Source organism: Lingula anatina, chromosome 4, assembly GCF_051362555.1.
Source record: "Lingula anatina isolate TDL-2025a chromosome 4, LinAna3.0, whole genome shotgun sequence".
Lineage (NCBI taxonomy): Eukaryota > Metazoa > Brachiopoda > Lingulata > Lingulida > Lingulidae > Lingula > Lingula anatina.
The window spans coordinates 12,624,176-12,640,660 of record NC_141770.1 but is presented as its reverse complement, the minus strand read 5'-3'; the positions used below and the strand labels follow the sequence as shown (position 1 = coordinate 12,640,660).

Genomic DNA, 16,485 nt, shown 5'->3' with positions numbered 1-16,485 from the left:
GTAAAAGAGTTGGCCGTCCACTATTTTCCGGTCAAACACCCTCAGTCCATTATAAGAACTGATTTCAATCATTTAAACTAACGACATATATTTCTAGTTTAAAGACGCAATAAAGAAATAAACAAACAAACAAATAAATAAATAAAAAAAGGAAGGAAGACCCCACCAGGAAGGCACGGCAAAGGGACCCTTCCATGACTGAGGATTAGGGCCCCTCCTCGTGGAAACCTTCCAATTTCCTGGTAATTTCCCAAACCTTAAGTGCCTGTTCGTCCCTGTAATTAATCTTTAGGCCTAATCATGAGCTTTGCTAAAGGTCATCTAACTCACTAGAAATGTTCCAAGACTTAAACATCGATTCATGCAAATAACATCTATAAATGCCGAGGCATTGGAGATAAAAAACGAAAGTTAAAGTTGTTTAAATATGTTTAAAAAAAAAGAAACGATTACGTCCACATGACCTGAAGCAATTATCCTATCAGATGGATAATTCGATCTGTGAACAGTAACAAATGCACAGGTGCCAAATACACAGGTGACAAAGCATCCACCAGGTTAACTAGAGACTGGCTGCGTTCATGCTTAGGTTACTAACACCTGTCGTAAATTAATTTGAAGTACGGTAGCTTCTGACTCGGTACAGCTCTAGTCTATTTGTGAGACGCTTCTTTCCTCCTATAATACATTGAATTAACTGTCTACACTTTGTGTGGTGTGAACGCACCTAGTGATATCGAATCAACGATAAGTCATCGAAAATACAATTAGTAACGAGCAGAGGCCCCCACCTGGTATTGACATCTTCTCTTTGTGTGGTGCTTCTGGAGCGAGATCAGATCCCTTCGTCAACTCTTTGGCGCGATAGATCGATGAAATAACTAATAATATCACTCGATAGATCCTTCTTTTGATGAAGTTGTTCATATCATATCAGAGGTGCACGGGATACAGTCTGACACGTGGGTTTTGCGTCGTGATGGTGTTGTTGCGCGCGACCAAAAACTGACATCAAAGGGCTTGCAAGACCATCGGGCAGGGTGTGTGTGGTTTTATGACTCCTCTGGATTTAATATCTTCGCGAAATCTAACACCTGACATCAGAGAGGATTTTGTATTGTAAATATCCAACGGACAAATTATCGCTAAGAAACACTTTAATAATCAGATTTTATAATGGAATATACAACCCAGACACAACGGTTGCCTTGGAAAGTTCCTTTTTATGTTTGACATATCATATCGTTTCACATTGCGTTCATATTGATTCGATATCGTTTCTATGGCCATTGTATTTCAATCAGAAAGAAAATATACGAATATTGGATCTAATATTCATGGCGTTAAAAAGGCTTTGTTGACATCAACGATTTCTCCTCACTCGGGTTGATGGTTATCTAAAGTCAACAACAATATCTCAGAGTTTTTGTGGCATTTTTTTTAAAATAACAAACATAGCCATTCTTGGATATTTCCCAGTGTAAACAGATGGAAAGACACAGGTTTATGTATTTACAGTATTCCGAAACGGACCTACATTACAGATAAGCCTACATCAAGGCGACGGAATACGCACTTTCGGCGCGGCTAGGGTCAAGTTGACGGGCTTCAAGAACCCATCTCAACCACACTTGAAGAGTTATAAATGTATCACTGCTCTGTTTGTTCTGACTTTTCAAAATTGGTGCCATACTAAGGACAGCCTTTATGGGAAAAAACCCGCCCTTTTCGGACTGATAAAACTTGAACATAACGTTGGATGCTGAAATATCCTATATGAATGTAATCTAAATACGTCACGTCATGTGGAGACAGGCGGGGAAGTACCAGCGCCCTGCCACTGCCCCAGGGGGACAGCGAAATGACGAAGGGGAGGGCCTGGTGACTCTGGAGGATATATTCAATTTCAAAGTGCAAGTTAATATCCACAGAAAACCTGACATAGCGGAGATGATTGAGAAACAGCAGCATAAAGAATGGTAGGCATAACTTCGGTATAACATAATTTGTTTTATAGTTTTTTATGTAGGTGCATGTACTCTTCGGTTTGTCTAAGTTTCTCTCTCTCTCTCTCTACTACTACTACTACTACTACTACTTCTACTACATACACACACTCACACTCACACAGTCCTTTAATCAGTCCGTTTAACCAGGCATTTTTTCTTGGCGAAGCGTGGATCCTCCCTCCTTTCAAAATGCATTATTTTGTGCCAGTTTTCAAAATGCATTATTTTGTGACAGTCTGTTGTTTGGTATTAAAAGGAATTCTTATAGCCATTGTATCTGATAACGCTTTATTAATTGCCAAGAATCCTAAGTCGCTTAATTAATATTAGAATAACAGTCGAAGATTTGAGAATGTGTAGTTCATAAGTAAATATTTCATAAAGCAAATACGTGACACTGTGCACCGATTGAAATTGACGGAAATAATAATCTTAATTGCGTAATTAATGCAATTACATCGATATCGTTGTTTCTACAGCCACAAGTAAGTTATGTGGCACAATACATTATACAGTCTCCGTCTTACTTTTGAACGGTAGACGCATATGCGCACTCACATACAAGACTAATCTTAATGAATCTGACAGGAAAATGTGTTTTGACGTGCGTCCTGCTGCGCACCCGCCAACCTGACTGCATATGTGAACCGAGTGATTTTGTCAGCGGTGGGTTACACATATATGTCCAACAGATTGGCAGCAATATTAAAACCGGTCTTTCGCCAGAAAACAAGATTTTTTCTTAAATGTACGAAGTATTGAAGGTTCGGGCTAATAGAGAGCCTGCCATGTCTGCTCCTATACTTATGTCCTATATCTCAGAATGAACCACGTCATCTACGCTCGTCTATAGTCACCCAAATGTTGGAAAATATAGAAAGTTAGCTTATAACTTTAAACCCATTAATGGATGCTGTCTTATTATAAACATAAATTTGCTTAATTATCGAGTTTTCACCTAATTTTTACCACAATCAAGATTTATATAGCCTAAAAATCCCCGCAGCTTATTTACCTGTCTCTTTTTACTTCGAGATCATGTTATTTGACCTCATTTTCAAATGCTTGTGTTTTTTTAGTACTGTAACTTTTAAGAATTTTATTTTATAAACCTGTTAATTGCATTGAAATGTATTATAGTGGAATGTTTTGCTGCATAAAATATTATAATTAAAAAAAGTATTGTGACATCATATTATGGCGTTTAAGGCAGGTAGGATCAGGTTGACTTATTTAGCCAATCTTGATAGAAATGATACATTCAGAGTACCCGCAGAACGGTATTAATCTTAATTTTGCTCTACCCAGGATAACGATAATATTTTCAACTGTTATTCAGTGACGTAGATATAAAAAGATATTTCCATGACTTAGTTTTGAGAAGGAGAATTGGCCCGTGGCCATTAATTTCAATTTTTTATCTGAAAAATTCTACCTTTTTATTCCTTTAGTTGATCCAAACTTGAGAAATGACATAAAACAGATATAGCCCTCTTTAAATTTCAATACAGAGCGGGCGTTTTGCGGCCAAAAGGGTAGTTCTTTTAACCCCCCCCCCCCCCCCCCCCCCGAACCCTCCTACCTAAAATCCTGGAGGTAAAACAGTGGACTCAGGGGTAAAGGCAGGACTGAGAAGTTATTATTATTATTATGTGGATATTTTCACTGTCGCCTCAATTAATACAGAGATTGGCAATCTATTTAATCAGAGACATATTTGGGAATATCATGTGAAAACTCAATCTGTGGCCCTGGTAGAGGGCAGAACTGAGCAATCTGCAGACAGCTGTCAACCAGGGCTCCGTAACTGGAAAGCATCGCGTATTGCGAATAGCGATACCACATAGAGGCTACAATGTATTATATGGGGCGAGTATGGGCGAGTTATGGAATCGAGACGCTTGCGCTCGGTCGCAATGCGCGATGCTGTCGACTTACGGGGCCCAGGGGGTTGTGATGGAACGAAAATGAGAGTTTAAACGAAAAGAAGTGCCCTGTGATCAGGTTGCGTCTCCATCGTAATACTATCAGTAATTCACGAATCTTTTGCTCTCTTGTTACCAATACATCGGTTGAGATAGATTTGTCGTTTGTTTGAACAGGAGGTTGTAATAACATCTTGTCCCAGAAGTCGATACAACACCGAGACTTATTAAATTTCATCGGATAAAGGCAACTTCGATCATGTTGTTCGATTTATCATTCAGTAGCTCATGCCTTGTCAAGGGCTGCTTACAGCGACGTTTTATTAGGTGATATGTCTTTTGCATCATCTAAGCAAGTGTTCATTTGAATAGGTCACCAAGGGAAGGGCTTAGTACCCTAATACTTTTATGGGCCAATTTATATGTCGGTATTGTTAGTTTGACAGTTTGATTCCTTATAATTCAAGACACGTCCTACCCGTATAGTCCGTATAATAGCGCCCATCGCAGCGAGGGTTTAAATTTTCAAGTTCGCCTTTGGACCCGCAAGAGAGCTCTTGCCAGCATTAAATTCCCGAAAACTAATTCAGCGGTTCTCTAGAGGACTCGCTGACCCAAATGCACCAAATGTTGAGCAGTACAACAGGAGCAAAAGAACCGACGAGAAAATTGAAATAACGTATGGGGTAATACTACAATATGGCGTCTGACTTGTCATAAAAGAAGTAACACGGGGTTGAATGCCGAGCTCGAGTGAATGGAGGGGCATAACGGTTTACTGAGTACCATCTACAAAAAGTTATGGACCGCACCGAGTCTAAACACAGTTAATTCTTCCCTCCCTTATCGAGCATCGAAAAGATTCGGGTAAGTGAATTTATAAATACACAAAAGCCAACCAACAAAGCTAACTAATGTGAAACGGCATGCTTTCATTAACGATCCGATCATTATGGAGAGGGGAGCGTGTAAATAGCAAACAATGCATTGTTGCCCGTATTTTACGCGATTGTGTACACAAACATGGTTCATGTAGAAATATTGACAGCAGGGACCCCGAGCCTTTTAGTAGGAGTGCGATCAATATAACTCGAGGAGTTGTATATTAGGATAGGATGTGTCTTGTTGAACGTTGTTAAGGACATACAAGGAGATAGCTGTCACTGCGGGCTTCACAATGAGGACTTGAACGCGGATTAAGTTACAACTCATCGCGTAGACTTTTTAAGTTAGAACATAAGCAACGCAGCTTGGGAGATTAACCGGTATCGTCAACGAAATTAAATATTAATCGTGCCAACTGACGCATGGGTGACCGTGATCGGTGACGATTGTCGTGACACTCGTTCTCCGCCGTGACCAATGACCCCTAGTGTCAAAATGACCACAGCGTATCGATATTCTGGCTTCCAAACCCGCACACGGCACGAGGGGGAAATGGCGATAGACTTGGACGAGCTTGTCCTCAATAGTAACGAGTGGTTGGAGACGCACCAACAAAATTTACAGGCGATGTCGTCTCAGTTTCTTCCTGATAAAAACAAACGCTTGACAGAACGCAGAAAATTCCAAAACGCAGGACGGTTTGAATATCAAAATAATCCACTTTTAACTCTTTATCGCATGTCCAAAAATTACAGGGTGCAAGATGTCGGGGAGTTACTGCGAGGGAAGAGACGCGGCAGTTTACAACTCGGGAATGAAGCAGACGACATTGCTAGCCAGCACTACCCCCTCCAGCAAGACGGGCTGGACCCCAGCCCAGGCCTGAACGATGACCAGTGTCAGAGGTCGAAGAGATACAAAGTGAAGTTTGCTCTTGGTGACGACGAGGAGGACGAGGACAAAGTGCCTGTTCCAGTGAATAAGTTGGAGTTAGGTGAGTGCTGCAGTGCTTACACCATTATAACGAGGGATGTTATCGTAATTCAGATGCCATTATCAATGTCGTGTAATTTCTTGTCACATGCACGCATACAAAGATAAATGCACGGGCGCGTAAAGGTGCACGTGCCAAGTTTTCTTCGCCTGTCACTTCTTCTCATTACCTTTGGTAAAGCAGAGACCAATGTTTATAATAATAATAATGATGATAATAATAAATACTTGTAGAATAATTTAAAGAAAGATAAAAATAAAATAGCATGTCAGAATGATGAAAAATACCATCAACTAACCAGCACGAAAATGCAGTAGTATCGAAGTAGCAAAGAAGCATTAACGCAGTAGTGGTGTAAGTGGAGCATATTTGCAGTAGAAATGCAGTATAGCCTACCGCAATTCTACTCCAAAAAGTACATAGGTTTGTACAGAGGAGCATTAATGAAGTAGATTAGCAGCATGATAGAAGCATGTTTCAAATATGCTAATTAGCTCCCAAATCGAAGTAGATTTGAGGCATGTTTGAAGTATGATTGCAGTAGTCTACTGCGCTGGAGTATCTACTGGGTTTTCGTTCGGGAAACCTTCTTTTTTAATGTCCTTTTTAATTTATCCCTCCACTGTGATAAAATCATTCCATGCTAATAACGCTGTGTCTGTCAAAACGATCTTTGTGTCAGCTGATAGCAGTGTCTATAGAGATTGTACAGAGTCTATATGAAGACCCCTCGTTTCTGTTGATTTTGCTCGCGCATTAAATTAGTCCACCTCTTCAAGTTTAGATATCTGAGATACGCCGTAACGACAGCACTTAAAGCGTTGCAGTCTTCTTCCGGAGTGTTATTTGCTGATTTACATGAATAGAAATCACAGTTTAAGAAACAGGTGTGAAACAAAGTTTAATAACACTACTTATGATGGTCCTTATTTCCCAAATATAGATTGAAACTGAATATTGTTACCATGTTTAAAGATACTAAGACGGTTCTAAAAATGAAAAAAAAAAGGATAAAAGGATAACTTGAAGGGGGATAAGCATTTAAACACCTTTTATGAAACCTGGAACCTGCACCTCTGTTCAATAAGCATTTATATGTCTTTCAGCCTGCCATCGACCAACTAAAATAGTTTTCTCCTCACAAATTGGATCCAATCTTTCAGTAGTTCACAGCTTATCATAAATTAAATCAATCTGACAGCATACCATACCCATCAAAGTAGGGTATAGGTTTTTCACCCAGAATTTTACAAAAAGACACTGGTAACTCGCCTCCGCCTGTCAACATTGTTCTGGAAATGGCAGAGAAATTGCTATGCAATGAAGTAGAGATTTGTCCTTTCCACCGTCCTCTGAAATTTAGGGTGGGGATTTGAGACACAGTCACAATTTTTCAACATATAGCTTAGTCTGCATCCTTAAGCATGTAGCACATTGGTGTCAAAATCGATTCTATGTATGTTAGTACGTATTTAAACAATATCATTTAATTAAAATAAGACCCTTTAGGTTGGTCATCGAACTTTTATTTACTGAATTATTGACTAATGCGCTATATTTGCACAACACAACAAAACTATTTGTAAAAGCCAAACTTATTATTTCCATTGTCTTGCGTAAAGACATCACTTGTACGCAGGAATAACAATTCTTTTTTTCTTTGTTTTCAGATCCAGCAAACTTAAAACTGACTCAGGTGAGTCTGAACACGTAGACAATACCGATGTGACAGGAATGGTAGTCCGCTTGGAACCGTAGGTCCGTTCCTCATTACTTTGTACATGTGACATGCGTCCCATAACATAACACCAATAGAACGACTAATTCTAACCTGAACTTATCATATCAGATATTGGACCCCAGACTCCATTCCTAAGAGTACGATTCCTGTCTCATCGGTATACAAAAGTGTGAGTGTCCACGATATTGGGGTAAATTCAGAGCTAGCGATCTCTGCAGTTCCTGAATGGTTATAACAGGATAGCCGCTAAAATTGATCCGAAAAAAGTCTAGCCTTGTATATATTTTTTACAATTTCTCGATTTCTTCGGATTGGATTGATACTGTAAATTGTAACGAACAATTTGTTTTTCTGCTCGTCGGTGTTCTAATATCTTTTGTGTTTCTTGCACTATTTTTACCCGTTGTTTTGTAGATATTGATCTTAATCTTCTTATGCTTCCTTTTTTTTGCCTTTTTGTCTTCCATGCTTCTTCCTTTTTCGCTTCACGTATTTCTCTTCAGAGGCTTAGATACAAAACGGGATACAAAATTCGATCGTAAAAAGGACCGGAATACTTGCCCAGCATCGATTTGGGATTACAAGACAAAAATATTACGACTAATGCCCGTGCAGTCTAAACCAAGCTCAAAACCGATTATTTCACCTAGGAGAGTTGACGTACTTTGCAATCATTATTGGAGCTCGTTTTCTGTGGCGTTGTTCTCTGTCTGTTGATTTGAATGTAATATACTGAGACGTCGTGTCCACATGCTTGTTTTTCTATCAAAATTGTCAAGAGTATTGCATTCGTACTCGAAAGGCATGGATGTACACAATATGTAGTACCACTACGGGAATTCTTTACGTTATCAGTTACTGTGAATCAAACAGATCATTGAACGGTACAATCCTCGTACAAATAATACTCTTTCTATGAAAATTACCGGGCAGTCAGAGTGGACTTTGGCAACATTTACATTGGGAACGCTGCACTTAGATTTGTGTAACATTTAGCTTGGTTTCCACTCGTAGGAAACACCAAGATTGGTAAGTAGGCAGGATATTCATCAGCTGACAGACGGAAAATATGAAATGATGACTTTGATTTAGCTTTTTCCGCTGCTTTTCACTCGACTTCAGAAATGTAATATGATGTCGATTGATCAGGCTGCCTTTGAAAGCCAGGTTTTTAATTGAATGCAGCCGGGATGGCTTTGTGTTGCGAGAGTAATGGATCCCACGGGGTTTGACGTCTTTGTTGAGACAAAGCAAAAATTGATGGCGTGTTTTAGGTAGAAATAAAAGAAGAGCCTAAATCATAGTTCTTTATATCCGGTAGTGGAGGCAGGACTTAAAGAGCGTGCCGTCTTCTTGCCTTTTTTAAGCAAAACGGATTATTTGCACGTACCTTTTGGGCTATAGGTTGGGAATTCAGTTGATGCTATGGTACGAATCTCGGTGTGTAACTTGTGTCAAAGATACAAGACAGACAGTGAATTATCTACGTAAGCTGCTATAGACACTAGTATATATGTTACTGCAACTAAAAAAATAGTGTCAGGAATACAACCAAATATGATATCTAACAAGGCGCTTATTATTTTAATAATATATTAGCCAAGGCAGCATATGCGTGGTAGTATTGTAAGATATGTATTTTTTCTTTCTCCACAGTCAGAGTACCGGAGACTATCGGAACAAGTTGGAGGCAGCAACGGCGCTGAAGACAAATTCAGAGGAGTCGGATTTAAGGTAAGCTTTTTGATTGCAATGAAATTATTTGCGTTGGTTCGAAAATTTTATTATTATAAGTCGGAAAAGAGTAATGGCGTGATAGGCAACTAGCTTACAAGTAATTTTCTGGGCCAGTATCAGGAAACTGAGGTTCCATGTAACAGAGTGTACTATTGGATTCATACAGGTTAGAATTAGCGTGACGTACATGTAAATACGTGATGGTCAAGATCCAGAACTGGACTTCAACTGGGAACATGACCGTTTTCGCAACCATACGAATATTAGGTCTATAACTCAACGAACTTTCAGCGGATATTAGTGATTTTGTTTTTAAACAATGTGTCAATAAACTAGAAAGTCCACGTGCTGTGTGACTCCATACATGTAGAGAATTACTTCAGTATTGAGATAAACAGACCATGACAGATTGCAGGTTCATGAGTTCGATTATGAGACCAGTACATACGTCCCCTTTTTGGATAGGTATTTTTTTCTAGAAAATATTACACAACTGCTACAGTAAAACTGTTGAATTATTAAGCTTACTCCAGACGTCTCCACGCATTCACAGTGCCTAATGCCTTGTTGGCAATTGGTACCCTTTGTTCTCAATTGCTATCCTATTGTTAATGATAGATCTAAGCTTGGACCTATTCTACATGTATGACGGGTGCAAAGATCTTAGCATTTTAATAATCACCACTTCAACCGTGCTGGTTCGAGGAACGACGTGCGGTTTTGTCATAAAACGGGCTTGGATGTCCCCCTGTTGCTTTTTGTGTCGTGATTTATTCCTCCTTTATGCTCAATTCAAATATGCCATTTTTAAAGAATACTGTTTTAAAGGCATTAAAAACGTATCCACACTTTGTTGTTAAGAGCCAAATTTCACGAGCTGGGAGACGCTGGCATAGGCGGGCACTACCCCTTGTTGTATGCTGTTACTATGTAATTCTGTTATCGATCCCCAATAAAACAGCGAGTTTACCGTGTGTTGTGTGATATATTGCCCGGCCAAAATCCATGTGCAAACGTGCTTAATAATATAACATATAGAATCCATAAGCCATTGGGTAAATTAAAGACTCCATTAATCTTTGAAGGAGCATGTTTCGTTGAATTTGCACAGGAGACTGACGTGTTCGATGCTTGGCTTTCATCAAAGCGAAATAGGGTTAGCCGCCAAGGAAATTAAAAAGCACTAAAATGTGAAGGCTTTAACCTCTTTCTTTTATTAAGACAATTATCAAAACTGTGCCCCGAATCATGAATAAGAGACTTGTATTATTTTCGCCTGAACTTGCGGCTTTAGAGTGTTTAGAGCGATTAAACGAAGCGTTGGAGACATCGGCCAATAATGTCCCCATGGTGTATAAACGTTTCAAATGTGTTGGTTTTGCAATTGTTCGAAGCGAAACATGTGAAAGCGCCTATTTGCTGCCCGAGAGGGATATTGTTGTGGTAGCGGTGAAAAATTGTTTAGATTACTGAACAAACATAATATGTACACAGGCTCGACCCACTGAAGGAATTGTGGGTAAAAATAAATAGCGATGTATTCTTTTGGGGGAAGGAGTAGGGGGAATTCAACTTACATTTCTTGTTCTAAAACATTAATTTCTTTCAAATCAGTTACCAGTCTTGAGTACTTCTAATTGCTCATAATGTCAATAGAAATGACAAAACTCTTTGTTATAGTAATGCTGAATTTTAAATTAATATGTTCTTCTCCGTTTCCCCCAAAATAAAATTGTCGCCAAGAACATCATGGCTACTTGGCAATGGGAGACAAGCTGGCAGGTAAGCTCCGATTAAAACTAAAATTTTCTCAAAAATCCGGATATTTTAAGAAATCGACTGAATCAGATATATCGACCTCGAGTCACTAGCTGCCAATATGCAGGTAAATCTTAAAATCGTGTTGAATGGCAGTTGTAACTAAAGGGGTTCATCTAATCATTTTTACGTTAACCCAGTTCCGTTTTAACACACTTGATTTAATGTGCCGACACTGGTCCAATTCAAAGCACATAAGCAACTTAAAAAGTAAGGCGATGGGTAATGTTATATATGAGTTTAAACACAGAGGACCAATCCGTGTCTGGGTGCTTTTTGGGAAATGACCTCATACGTTTTTCTTGAGTCCTACTACATTGTCTGCGTTGTAGGCCCACCGTCTGCTGTATGTAGTATAGTATTGGTGAGGATGATATCACGGTCTTTTGCACACAGCTTTCCAGTGCACAACTTGTTTGGTCAATGTTGGTTTTGTAGGCCTGTCGTAGTTGTTTTCGTAGAGCTATTATTGGTATTGATTCGGAGGAGAGGAGCATTAAACCGAGTCACGGATACCAATTAGTATATTACCTGTGCATTCACGTGCATTGTCGTACAAAGGTGACCAACAGCGCAGAAACTTTCTACCAGAAAATACCTGACATGGTACAAATCGCTTATCTCACTTGTCTGAAACTGTAGTACACATTACTTAAGCCCTGGACTATCCACTTCTGGTCACAAAAGACACGAAATCAGTGTAAAGGATTGAGAAGAGCAAATGTAATTTTTAAGATATCTGAATACTCGTTAGGCCTATACTTCTGACATTTGTAGTAAGGATTTTTGAGATATTTGTATACTCGTTATACTTCTGAAATTTGACTCCATGTCTCTGACTCCTCTGAATTAAAGCAGCAGCCACGCTAGCACCCTGAGTGTCAGCGGTCACTGGGAACTCGCCCCTCTATAAACAGCACGACTCTCGTTTCCAGTGATCTCAAAAAACCAGGGTGCTCTAGCATGGTAGCTTAAACCTCTTCCTCTTATCTCCCCCTCACAGACTTTTTACATCTCCAAGTAATTCTCAGTTGGTTTAGATGGAGATCCCTCGTCATTAACCGTTCTTAATATTAATTATAAACCAATCACCAGTGGACCGTGGTTAAAACGAAACACAAAAGGTACTTGGAGATATTTCGAAACACAAAAGGTACTTGGAGATATTTCAACGTCCCTCAGGGAAAACTATTGATCTTTTCAAGACATAATATAGAGACGTATGCAAGCAAGACCTATCGATCCCACGGTGTAGCTCATCATCTTAGATCTTATTACGACTTTGCCCTGTGCAGTGTGACTTCAAAGTACAGAACTGTATCACTTACCGGGTGATAGACGCCATACTGTGACAAGTGCTTTTAGGGATAATGAGTGTGTGTTTTACCCAGTGTATTTGAGAGAGAGAGAGACAGAGAGAGAGAGAGAGGGAGGACTCAGCCAAGGCGACTACATGCAGCTTAAGTAGAAAAGGTAAGATCAAGCAAATTGCACCGTTTTTCACACTGGCAGCTTGCAGGTGACTTAACCTAGGTGTAGGCGTATTGTAACCCCAATTGTTCAAAGAGGTATTCACGATATTCTTTTCTCGGTTTCAGCGTTTTTACTGCAATTCCTACGGTGAAAATGTGCCGCTTGTCTACCGTAGCCAGCTAGCTGCCAGCCTCAAAGCATTTAAGAACAAGAAGTGGGTGCCGTACCAGCGCGAGGACCCTCGAGACGCCCCGTACTTGCGATGTCGCCCAGTTAGTTATGTCGTGGAGACGGCAGTGGAGGCTGACGGTGTGGTAGACTGCCATAAGTAAGTATACGGAACGTTTGTTTTATTATTGTATGTATACAGTAGAAATGTTATGCAATTGGATTGTTTTTATTTTCTTTTGAGCATTACACATGCACATCAGCGAGCCTGACCAACACAAGTGGACTTAATAGGATGTTTTTAGTAAAATTTTCGGTGGTGATATTTATTTGAGAAGTTTGTAAGAGTTTACTGGAATGGCGTAGCCTACACAATGTGCTTTTATTGTGCACTATTTGTTATAACAAACCGTATCAAGAATACTAACACAGTTGTTTAAAGTGCCATATTTGCATTAAAAAGTGATGCCCAATTTATTTTCATGTAAGAAAATAAGGAATTTGCTTGAATAATTATTTATTGGATGCATTGAAATTGGAACACATTGTCAGACACTGGCAGGGATTTGAATGGCACGTGCACAACTCAAAGTTTTCACGATTGCGTTTCTTTGAATTTCACCTCACTTTTCAGACAGCCACCGAAAGGTTGCTCACGTGTTCCTTCTCCCGTGAAAAGGCGGTCATTCCGCGAAGCACAACTTTTGTTTGACAATCTGCCGATCACAAAGTCTCTTCACGCCGATAGACAGGATGACGCCATGGAAACTGATCACATGACACTAAATGCTGTGTATGATTGGCTTATTTATATCTCTCGTGTTCACCTTTGCTGTGTACCTTTTGTTTGCAGGATGCAGAGTGCTTTAATCCGGTGCTTTATATTGTGGTTTTGATTGAATATTGCTTGGGGACAATATTAATTTCTTTTTCAGGATTCTGAATAATTTTGATTCCTTTCTAATATTATTTCAAACAATCAGATTTATTCTGTTGACGTGATTTACATTTGTTTGCTTTCATTCTTTTCAAATCAATGCATGTTTTTTTTATATTATTTTGATGAAGTAGGCCTAGTCGGTTTGTCATTCAGATGGGTTCTTCTTGTTTTCTTTTTTAGACTCACTGAATTTGTCATAGTTGTATGTATTGCACACCTATAAAAGCTTCTGTATTAAAATATTGCACACTCAGCCGCATGCTTTTTACGGTAGGATTAAAACATTCCCAAACACCTCCTATAAATGAAGAGATGAAGAAAATGACCTTATTGCACCACACTGCTTCTTCCCTGTTATTAAAAAATTCCACACAATAGTAACAGTCTTTCACTCAGTAAAATGTAATGATTTTTGTTGGGAAAGAAAGTTGATAAGTTTTTCATGTCATTAAGTTATGATCAGTCTGCCGTATATACACATTATTGAATAAGCAAACTTTCTTTTTCAGACGACCAGCGTCTCGTTTTCAAAAAACTCAGGGACTCAGGGCGAGAAGACGCGCTCAGTCAGCGCCACTTACGATCTCACAGTCAGTTCAGCACATGGGGGAAACCTCCACCAACGCTTACGATAGACTTACTCCGAATGTTATGTACGAACTAGGAAACGAAACTGCCAAAAGATCTCCTCCATTTTATGGAGAAAAATCATTCCAAGTTTTAGGCGTTGGCGGGTCAAAGATTAAAGATATGAAAGACCCGGATGATACTAGCGGCATTGACACCAGTGGACGCGACAGCGACAACTCGGACGACGAACGGATAAAAGAACCGGACGTCGATAAAAGCCGAAAAGCACCGACCATGAATCTTCGGCCCGAACATTTAGACTCTGTTTACGAACCCGACGGAAGGCGAGATATTAGTAAATTTGATTTTGACGCTGACAACGTGGATATTCCTGTTTACGACTTCAAGTACCCGCTTACTGGTGGGTTTGAGAAAATGGATTGGAGGGATCTGGTAGAGACAATGATATTTCGGGAAGAAGGTTCGGATGACAAGCTCGACTGGAGGGACATGACGAAAAAACGACCGACTCATAAATACGAAGAAAATATGGTAGACCGTCTCATTGAAATGGAACGCCATCAAATCGACACGGAGGACTGGGAGGAAGAGAAAAGGGAGAGAAATCAAAGGAACGCGTCCCAGCTCACCAGACAGAGGAATAGCGTTACGAACCTTACGCGAGGGATGTCGTCCGTACAACGCGTACAATCTGCGAAGGCGCGAGATCGACGCTGTGTTATGGACTGTGTGCAGCCGGCATGTGTCGGAGATTGCTTGACAAAGCGCAACGCCATGGATGTGTGCATTAGTTGCCGGCAGAAGGACTGTGACGGGCAGTGTGCTAACAGTCTGTACGAGTCGCACAGCCGGTCGAGCGGCCAATTGGGCAACGGAGAGAAACCGTCTCTTTCTCAACGACCGAAATCTTGCAACCCGTGCAGCAGGCCAAACACGGCAAAATACATCAACGCAAACAACGTCGTCCTTGGTCGACCGAAGTCTGGCAACGCCACCTATAGTCGGGGGCAGGCGTCTCTTCGACCAAAGGATTTAAGACCGCAGACGCCCATTAGCGCCTCGTTAGTTGGGGAATTTAACAAACTCGGTATCGACCCCAATTTACCCCCTCCACGACCAAGCACGGGAAAGAGAAGACCACGAGGCAGAAACGCTATTATCCCAGGGAAGACTTATTTCTCACAGAGGAGAGATTCATTAACGGAAAACGGTCCATCTGGGAGGGTTAGGTCGGCTGGGCAACGCAGGACTGTGATCAAACTTAAACCCACCAGAATAAGACCTAAAACGGCTGTTTAGGAGACATTTAACATAACAGTAGACATGTAGTGAAATCATTGAGTTTTTAAAGCTGTTTCTGTCCACGTAGAGTGCATGTCAACAAAAGAAACAATTTTGCTTGAGAAAATGATTACATGTATTCATATTTAAATGTTTTAATTGTTTACTTAAAACAACAACAAAACAACAAGTTTATGCTAAAAGCGCTAGAGTGATAACAAGTAAATATTAGAGAGCGAAGTCCCACCACGTAAATTCACTTGTTTTTTAATGTTTTTGATACATGGCCGACGCTTTCCCACCCAATCACTTCTTTGTAGTGCCAGCTCCTGTGCACCACTGTGACGTCACTGAGTATGAAGTGACGTCACCGCGACTGTACTATACTGCAACACGAATCAACCCACCGTGTGACGTTACAAAAGATGCTCCGTCATCTATGACTGAATTCGAAGCATTGGATTTTTGAGTGAACTCATAATGTTTCTGTTCTGATGTTGCCAAATGTCAATTGTTTCTCATTTTCTATATTTGTGATCTACGCACATGCCATTTATAGCAACATATGCCGAATGGCTGATACCACAGCCAGAGTCAATAAAAGAAAAAACCTTTGTACTGAGTATGATTTGTTTCTCTTTATTAATGTGTGTAACAACTCGAGACCGCATAAGTTCTCTCTCTCTCTCTCTCTCTCTCTCTCTCTCTCAAATCTGCCGTGCGAGCTCATTCACACAAGGATACTCCATTCCGTGTTTTAAAAGCATGGCTAGCGATTTATAGGTGCGAAATGCTCCATAAAACAGATTTTAATTGCCCCTTTCTTGTTTATGCACAACGTTAATATAATTTCACTTCACTCCTTTATTTGAAACGGTACCCAAACCTTCTTTTCCTAGATTACTAGGTTCCCGTTTAAGTTC

General features: G+C 40.1%; 1 protein-coding gene across 3 annotated transcripts; it reads left to right on the top strand.

Annotated features, from left to right (window-relative positions):
- Window positions 1-893: 893 nt before the first annotated feature.
- Window positions 894-16,185, top strand: LOC106163173 (uncharacterized). 3 transcript variants are annotated; one of them, XM_013540684.2, is made up of 7 exons: window positions 894-1,979; window positions 5,575-5,813; window positions 7,484-7,509; window positions 9,211-9,288; window positions 12,708-12,910; window positions 13,385-13,543; window positions 14,200-16,185. In XM_013540684.2, exons 1-7 carry the CDS (start codon window positions 1,804-1,806, stop codon window positions 15,578-15,580), a joined length of 2,262 nt encoding a protein of 753 aa, XP_013396138.2. In that variant the 5' UTR covers window positions 894-1,803; the 3' UTR covers window positions 15,581-16,185. The 3 variants fall into 3 exon arrangements, with proteins under 3 accessions (XP_013396138.2, XP_086867442.1, XP_013396139.2); XM_013540685.2 differs by lacking the exon at window positions 894-1,979 and adding an exon at window positions 4,453-4,801; XM_087011316.1 differs by lacking the exon at window positions 13,385-13,543 and having other exon boundaries at window positions 913-1,979.
- Window positions 16,186-16,485: the final 300 nt, after the last annotated feature.